The 9,001-nt window shown below is 45.1% G+C and overlaps 1 protein-coding gene across 1 annotated transcript; it reads right to left on the reverse strand.

Annotated features, from left to right (window-relative positions):
• Nucleotides 1–2,769: 2,769 nt before the first annotated feature.
• On the reverse strand, nt 2,770–8,271 carry RPS4X (ribosomal protein S4 X-linked). The gene is made up of 7 exons (XM_082377511.1): nt 8,159–8,271; nt 7,091–7,168; nt 6,423–6,603; nt 5,948–6,045; nt 4,608–4,779; nt 3,501–3,658; nt 2,770–2,950 (listed from the first exon to the last, which is right to left on the reverse strand). Exons 1-7 carry the CDS (start codon nt 8,159–8,161, stop codon nt 2,849–2,851), a joined length of 792 nt encoding a protein of 263 aa, XP_082233637.1. The 5' UTR covers nt 8,162–8,271; the 3' UTR covers nt 2,770–2,848.
• Nucleotides 8,272–9,001: the final 730 nt, after the last annotated feature.

A 9,001-nucleotide genomic window follows, 5' to 3' on the forward strand; every position in this document is an offset into this window, starting at 1 on the left:
ATACAGAAGTGTTGTGACTGGTGTAATGAACCCCATGTACTCATAACCCAGCTTCAACATTATCAGTACATGGTCAATCCTGTTTCATTGATATTCCTCACCCACTAGATTATTTTAAAGCAAATTCCAGATTGCTTGTCATTTCTTCTGCAAACCCTTCATTATGTGTCACGGAAAGATAAGGACTCTTTATGATTATCATGTAAAAAATGACCAATAATTCCTAAATATCACCCAATGTGGACTCTGGATATACTTTGCAGGTAGAACCAACAGAATTTTCTAATAAAATTATGTGTGGAACATAAGAAAAGGAGTAGAATCAAGGACAAGTCCAAAGTGTTTGACTTGAGTAACTGGTAAGACGGCATTTGCCGTGAAATGGGAAAGACTTTGTATAGAGCTGATTGGCATGGGTCAGGGGGCAGAGGGGTGGCTATGGCCCTTCTTTAACATCTGGTTTAGAAACAACACAGGATTTGGATCTCAAAGAATCAAGAGGGCTCTTGTAGAACTATAAGGTTCTACACAAGTCCTAGCTGTTTATATTCTCGTTCTCATTCAAATCTGTGCTGTGCTGCCCTGAGTGGAGCATGAGGCCCAGTCTGCTAAAGGCACAAGGGAAGTAAACCAAACCCAATAAAGTTCTGCTTGCTTCAGTCAGTTTTATCTTGGGACCATTTGTCTGCCTTTCTGCTGAGATGATCTCTAAGATTCCCTCCAGCTCTAAGATTTTATGAATCAAATTGGAAGCCTTCTTAAGCCTACAAAGATTCAAGCCATATATTTGGAAACTGTAGCTCATTCTAATGATACAGGCTGCTTCCGCTAAGTCCACCGATACAACTTGGTATGAGGATGGAAATCTTCCCCACATTGGGACTAGTTGCTTAAAAAAAAAAAATCCCCGTGCTAGTTTAACAAATAACCAAAATAAACTTAAAATGTTTAAAAATTCTGGTGATGTGAATAGAATGCAGCCAAATAACACCAATTCCGCATTTGGAAAAGATGGCTGGCCAGTCAGCATCTAGGAAACCACTGCACTTGTGGAAAGAACCAACTTGGAGGCCTTTCATCCCCCATATTTGCTTTGGTTCCTTAGCTAAAATTCAAATCATTTCCATCGTCTGCTGAGACTCAGGACAAACCTAGAAAGAAAGTGCAAGAGAATCCACCAGCACTCAAGAGACCCCTGCCCTCTAGCCTTTCAGTCTTCCCTGCCTGTTTCTCAAGGGGCACCATAAAGATTACTTCTGATCTGGCCCCTCATCGTAACTACCTTTCTGGATAAGCTCCACTCCTGGCAAGAGAATTAGGCTGAAATAACTTGTCTGGCAAGCCCACTTCCACACCCGTCTCCCACTGGATTTGGCTGGACCCAGTTCTGCAGAAATTCCCTTTCTTCTGCTTAAGCAGCAGTCCTGTGGCCCCAGCCAATTGTGCTTTAGTCCGCAATATGGAAGGCAGAGATGCCCTGTGGGGTCAAACCTGGGCTTGGGAGACACCTGGGCGTGCCTCCTACTTTCGCTGACTAGTTTGTATGTTGCTCAGTTCTTTGGCAAGACCAGTCAGTATTCTACTGCTTGACTCCAAGCCCAGGACGCAGCCAGGAGTGGAGACGCTGTCCCAAGCCACAGCTCCTCAGCAGGCTTCCTCATCTACTGGACCACAGGCCTGGGCACCAGAGATGATCATTAGACATGCCCAGTTAAATATGCAATGATTTCACAGGTTCATCATGCCTCAGATGGAGGAAGACGTCCAAAACAACTGTTTTTGACTCCAAATCCTGCCATGAGGGGCAAGGGAGATTAAGTGGTCTGCAATAAGATGTTAAATGAAGGTGATGGTGAGATCTAGAGGGCAGTGGTTCTTAACACAGGGCAATTTTGCTCCCATGGGGGATCTGGCTACGGCTCAAGTCAGTTTCTGGTTATCACAACAGGGAAGAACAGAAGGGCATGTTGTTAACATCTGGCGGGTAGAAGCCAGAGATGCTGCTCAACATCCCACAATACACAGGACAGCCACCCACAAGTTATCTGGCCCAATAGCATGAAGATTGAAAAGCCCTGCTATAGGCAGCCAAGGTGGTTTTGGTTCTCAGCAGGAAGACGCACATTGTAGGGTAACAGGAAGGAGAGCTGGTTGTTATCACACTGCAGGGTAATTGACACTCTTGTTAAGAGACCCAGGGCTTAAAATGAGGAACAGATCTAAACAGCTGGCCCCTTGCAGCAGGGGCACCTCTTCTTGAGACTGGCAAGCAAACATGTTTTTGCAGTCCTGAGGAATGGAACTGAGGACTGAATGCTGTGGCAGCTGGAGAATGATAGAGGACTAAGTCCAAGCAAGTGCACTGCTTCACAACATCAAGAGCCCATAACTTTATAATGACCTGTATCCAAAGCTGGACAGACATGGGAAAAACAGATGAGCCCGGCTTGTGTATGGGTAGTGCAATGAAGACCAAAGAGGGCAATCATTTCTTAAAAAAAGGCTAAGAGAACAGCGTAAATGAGGTCCCAGCCAAGTAAGGGAGCTTGGCCTTATGGGCTTCCCTGGCTCTCTCCATTCTTTGGTTACTTGCTGCTCCTTCTTTGCCAAGTTTGATGTGTTCTTCCTCCCACCACCACCCAGGTCCAGCCTATAGGAGACACAGATTCACATCCCAGAATGCCCAAGCCTGCCTGAAAATTCAATCTACTTTTCATGTTATAAAGTAGAAAGGAAAATGTAAATCAAAGCAAACAAACAAACACAAACTACACTAAAGAGGCTTTTAATTATGTAGTATTATCCGTAAGTAAAAAGACTCTCCCAGTCACGTCACTTAGAGATCATTTTATCCACTGCTCTGTTTGGCTGCCAGTCTCTTGTCTCTCTCCTCAGCAATGGTAAGGCGGATACCCTTTCCACGAGGAAGAGAGATCCATGGTTTGTTGCCCTGGAGGAGAAAACAAGGAGAATCAAAACCTGCTACACACCATCAACAGGATGGCACATGCTACATTTGTCTTCTCATCTAGAGGAACAGAGGAGCCTGTCTGTGAAAACACTCAGCAACAGTCAGGCAGTCTTAAGACACTTTGATGCTGGTTTATCAGAAATACCCACTTTAAACTTGTTGCCCGTATCTGTAGATGCAAACTACAATACCCTTCATAATTAGTCTCAGAAGTACTGAAATAGTGCCCAAGGCCAAGCATTAGTTTCAAAAAGCACCCCCACCCCGCCTCAACACAGGCACAAATTAAAGAACCTAACTATAAGGTATATTCATCCCATTACTGGCACTTTCCACCAACCCAGGTGTGAACTGGTCCGCTGCTGATTCTCTGACACTGAAAACACACAGATCTGCCTCAGCCCTGTTGTGAGCCCTATCCCAGAGGAGGCTCTACACTAGGTTCAGCAGAGCCAACTGCAATCCCAGCAGTACCTGCATTGTACAGGTTTCTCTGGACTAGAGAGAAGACAGAGAGACCCAGACTTACTTTGCCAATAACGAAAATGTTGGAGAGCCGGGTGGCAAAGCTATTGCCGTTGGCATCTTTCACATGAACTACATCAAAAGAACCAGGATGTCTCTCCCGGTTAGTGATCACACCGATTCTTCCCAGGTTAGCACCTCCAGTCACCATGCACAGGTTACCTAGGCAGGAAGGAACAGACACTCTGCTCAGAGCAAGGAACCCTGCCCTGTGTAGTGAATGACAGAGACAGGTTTGCAACAAAGTTAGACAGGTCTGCAACAAAGTTAATTTTTTTTCCCCAGTTGAATTCACTTCTATGGATCTGTTACCCAAGCTAGAACTCTCAGGGCCCTCTTTTAAGATTTGCCCTATCCTTCCTGCACAGCTAATAAATGTAATAAACTCCACTGCACCCACCTCACTAGGTCCTTACCATGTCTTGCCTGGACTACTGCTGTTCCTCCAAGGCACAATTCTCTGCTACTGTTGCAAACAGATTTGGGGGATGATGACAGCATTACAAAGGGCTGTTATCTCAATTAAGTTTGTTCGCTTTTTTGTTAGACTTCCCTGCCCAGCCCTCAAGCCATTTCCATGGATGAAGAGGCTTTTGAGATCTGGAGCAGGCCTGAGAACGTGTTATACAAGACCTCACCTCTGCCACACAGAATATTCTAAGCACTTGGATCCCTGAGGTAAAAATACCATACACCTGGGCATTGGAGCAGTTACCCGTTCACAGCTTCTCACACCTCCCCATTGAAAACATTCTTAGCTGACTTCCCTCCCCGCAATTCACAACATATTCCTCTCTCTAACCCTCATTGCCACCACAAAGCCATGCCGAAATGAGACACCATAAGGCTTTACAGATTCTCTGAACATTTCTTAAAACTAAGAGTTACCTCCTTCCCAATCTGTTACTACATCAACAAAAGACATCTAGCTTTGGGTGCTAACTAGGCGCACATCAGAATCACCTCGAGCCCCCAAAACGCCAAACAAAACCCTGTACCCAGGCCCTGTGCAAGTCATAGGGCTTGATTAAATTAACTTAAAAATAAAAGTAAAGAACAGCTCTTATGCCTGGCCTTTAAAGAGAATGCCTATGTAGCAGAGCCTGCTTACCAGTGTCAAATTTGATGAAATCAGTAATCTTGCCAGTCTCCAAATCAATCTGAATGGTGTCATTCACCTTGATGAGGGGATCAGGGTAGCGGATGGTGCGAGCATCATGGGTCACCAGATGAGGGATTCCTTTTGTCCCCACAAAGATCTTTCTCACTTTGCATAACTTATACTGAAACACACAAGGGTTAGCCACATTAGTCTAGCTCACATGCACTATGCTCCAGAGTACAAGAAACAGTTTGTTCAAGATCACCAGCTTAAAGGTGCAACCAGCAGCTGAAGGTACCAGCCCCCACACAGAACAGCCTGTTTCCTGAGCTGCAGCTGAATAATGGGGTCCCTGACTTTTCTTCCCACCCCCCCATAAATTCATCTTGCACACTGCCCCCTTCTAGGCTAGCCTTCCTATTTCTTATTATGTATTTCCTCTGTAGTACTGCATCACCCCCAAGGTTAAAAGTTCAAAGCACTGAAGGCCTCACAACCTCAAACTCCCAGGTGGAGGGATGATCACCACCATTTCCTCCCTGCTCCAATGCAAATCACCTCCCCTTTCCCAGGTCGTTTAAGTCTCCAGGGGCGGCTGAATTCTTCCCTCCAACTCACCCAGACAGCTAACAAGTGCCTCTTAATGGCTCCCTCTACATCACAATTGAGTTTTGTCTCACAAACTGCAATTGTATTACCAGTTCATCTAATCAACAATTTCACAAAGCATTTCACTCCCCAAGACATCCTTTAAGTAAATCAAATCACCTTGATGCCAATGGATGTGCCCTCCAGCCTGCTGGTAACAAGGTAGCTAAGGAAATTAGGAGCTGAATCATCCAATTGAATTAACCTTCACTTACAGCCAATAATTCAAGCAGCCATGAACTTTTGCATAAAACCATCACAACAAACTGGATTAAAAAATCAATGTCTGTAACCTTTTTTGAGTTATCTCAAACTAGTGCCCCAAGGGTTATCGGTCCCCTCCACTAATACCTTTCCCCTCCCCAGAGTAAGACAAAGGGCCAGTAGGATTGAACTAGATATTGGTTTTCTGGCCCTTTATCCTTAAAGGACCCATACTTCAGATACTCAAACGTTCCTAGGAATCACTCCTTGCCGCAAAAAAAGGCAACCAGAAGTCACTGCTCAGCTAGAATTCATTTCTGCCATGAAAAGCACTGTTGAGGATGTTAACTTGACTGGCTGTTTCCAGGTATAAGATTATGAGTAACTCTAATCTACCTACCTCACCACAGTGGATCAGCCCATGTGCTTAATTCAGGCTGTAAGTTACAATCAAGTACTTTTACTAAACGAAGGCCCAGCCTGCTTGCAACACTCACCTTGGCCTCCTCAGGTGTAATACGATGAACAGCAAAGCGACCCTTGGTGTCATAGATCAGACGAAAATTCTCTCCAGTCTTGTCAATGCTGATGACATCTGATATCAAATGGTAATAACTAAGGTTACTATAGTGACCCCCAGTACCCCCATGCTGAACAATAACCACACTATACGGGAAAAAAACCCCGTATGCTTCCCATTTCTAATATTAACAAGGATTCCTAAGATCAATGACAGCTAGCTAATCTTTAATGTTTCAAAATCCTGTTTTTATGACCCGTAAAATCTTAAGTGAATTGAAATTTGGTTTTGAGAAATAATTTATGATTTGCAGCCCTACAATATGGAAGTAAAACTCTTGAGAGGGAAAGTCATGCTTTATTTCTGAGAGACTGAAAAAGCCCACCACTTTAGAGAGGGAGATAAAAAAAAAATCAAGGAGCACCACCAAGTGCCCCCCACTAACCACTCACCCATAAAACCAGCAGGGTAAGTTATATCAGTGCGGACCTTGCTATCAATCTTAATGAAACGTTGCATGCAGATCTTCTTTACTTCATCTCCTGTTAGGGCATATTTAAGTCTGTTCCTTAGGAAAATAATTAGAGGGAGGCATTCCCTCAGCTTGTGGGGACCGGTAGATGGACGAGGAGCCTGTAAAATGATTTTAAAAGTTATCTTAAACTATTGGTGGGATTCACTCAAACTACCTCTCAAGTCCTGAGATTCACCAGACTGTCACCCGCCCCCCCCCACAATTGGGGTAAACAAGGGGTATTCAAAGTGTGCAAAACTATTCCAGACCTTTAAAGTTTTACAGCATTTTCCTTTCAGAGGACCAGGCCTGTTAAGAACATTTGAGGTCCTGCATCCATGTGGTATGTGGAAGAAATGAGGCACAGAATTATTAGGTAAGAGGTGGGGCACAGCCAGATAGCACAGGGCCCTTAAGAAGAGAGTAACTCAGGATACAGTAATCAGCGATACCCGACACATAAAGGAGCAGTATAAAGTGTGTCCCTTAAATACATCAATCATATCTCGATAAAACTGTAAAAGAGAAAACACGTCCCTTAAGATACTTACGTCCCTTAAGATACTTACAACATAAAAAACATGCTTACAATAAAATGATACTTACAAACACACCAGTCAGTTTATCCAGCATCCAATGCTTTGGAGCTGCTACACGCTTCAGGTGCTTCTTGGGACCACGAGCCTGAAGGGGTTTTCGATTTTAATACTGTTAAACAGTTTCAGGTCTTTTCAAGAACAGTTTACACAGCTACAACTATTCTCTAAAGAACAGCAACTGTTTCCTCTTCAGCAAAATGTGGACAATGTAAAAAGCACAGGGCCGTGATTAAAGGCAGAGAAGCAAATGCTACATAGTATACAGCAAAACACTATAGGTTTCACAAACCGCAACCACCCTTTTCGTTGTACAGAGAATGTTAACTGTCTTTCACAACAGTGTTTCTTGTTTACTAATTATTTATATGTTTATACCCTACCACTTAAAAGTGCGTATGCTTCTAGAGGCTGTTTTTACTAGGACATTATGCTGGTGATAGACAGGGGTTGGACCTCCTGGCACACAGCCAGCCAGCAACAGAAACGGACCAGAATCTGTGCTTCTACTTATCAAACCAGAAAATTTCTCGAAATATGTCAGGTTTTAAAGTGTTAGATGCGAGATTTAATCTGACCTCAGCACAACCACGTGCAAACAGTGGCTTACTCAAACTCTAAATGTGAGATCACTTTTCACCTTAAAATGCGGAAACCTTTTTAATGTCGTATACAGAGGCTTACTGGCCACACTACGTAAAGTCAGGCCGTGCCAAAAACACGACAGAAAAACAGTTTCTCCGCCCGCCCCGGGCCCGACGTCTGTCCTCTGGGCCCACCCGGGGCTCCGGCCTGGGAAGCAAGACGCTCCTCCCAGGGCCGCATGATGCGTGACCGGGTGTGCCCGGCCGGGAGACCCAGGCCTTCCCGCCAGCCGAACCGATCATCCCCCAACAGCGCACCGCCGACAGCTGGTGTTCGCCCTAGCCCTTGAGCCCGCCTGGGTTCACCCCACCGGCCGCTCTCCCTTCGCCTCCACCCGATCACCCCCTGCGGGAGCCCCGCAGCCCCGGGTAGCCCCAGCCCTTGGAGGATGGAGGCTGATGGGTCCCAAGAGCTCGCAAGGAAGCTTCCTTACCATGGCTGCGCTAGGCACGGAAAGAGGCCCACCTATTTCCGGAGCTCAGAGAAAAAAGGGTGCATGGTTGCGCGCGCCGGGGCTTTGGATGCTCCGCCCAGCTCCGCCCTTTCGCGGCGCACGGGGACGCTATCTTGCCACCTGCTGGTGGGAGGTCAGAGGTCCGGGGCTTGGGAACCGCTGCCGAAAAAGAGGTGTCTCCCAAGGGCGAGTTCCTCCCCCCCTTTCCGCCCTCCCCCCTCCAGTGTTTACCGAGCGCCTCTGGGGCGCCTGATTCTGTGTGAGGTGCTGGACAAACAAAGATGAGCTAGACAAGCTCCCTGTCTTTGAGGAGAGGGCAAAGTGAGGCTACTTTAAGTCCCACATATACATGATCATATAATCAATAGAATACATTGACATGAGTAAGGTCCTACTGTATAGCACAGGGAGCTAAGTTCAATATCTTGTAACAAACTGTAATGGAAAAGAATCTGAAAAGGAATATATATACACATATACATATATATGCGTATATATATATCTGAATCACTTTGCTGTACTCCCGAAACTAACACAATTTTGTAAATCTACTATAATTCAAGTAAATAAATAAAATTTAAAAAAGAATACATTGAAATGAATATCTAATATTATTTCTTAAACATATTTTGTCTGCTTCTTCCAAGTTCCTTCAAGCCAGTCAACCTGCGCATACTGTAAATTGGGAAGAATTAATATTTTTTTCTCTCCCTTCTCTGCAGATTACCGAGGGGGTGGAGGGTAAGGCGTGAGAGGGTAGGATCTCTGCTTGAACTCTGCCCCTCGATTTCTGTACAACGCATTTAGCACTTACCATAAAGT

The sequence above is a fragment of the Balaenoptera borealis genome, assembly GCF_965194805.1.
Source record: "Balaenoptera borealis genome assembly, chromosome: X".
NCBI classification, from domain to species: Eukaryota; Metazoa; Chordata; class Mammalia; order Artiodactyla; family Balaenopteridae; genus Balaenoptera; species Balaenoptera borealis.

Bases quoted from the DNA above. Each gene is read 5' to 3' on its own strand.
- RPS4X (XM_082377511.1), bottom strand. The intron at 3,659-4,607 runs GTAAGCAGGCTC...CTTCCTGCCTAG, and splicing joins TTTCATCAAATTTGACACTG to GTAACCTGTGCATGGTGACT. The intron at 2,951-3,500 runs GTAAGTCTGGGT...TTTCTCCTCCAG, and splicing joins ACATTTTCGTTATTGGCAAA to GGCAACAAACCATGGATCTC.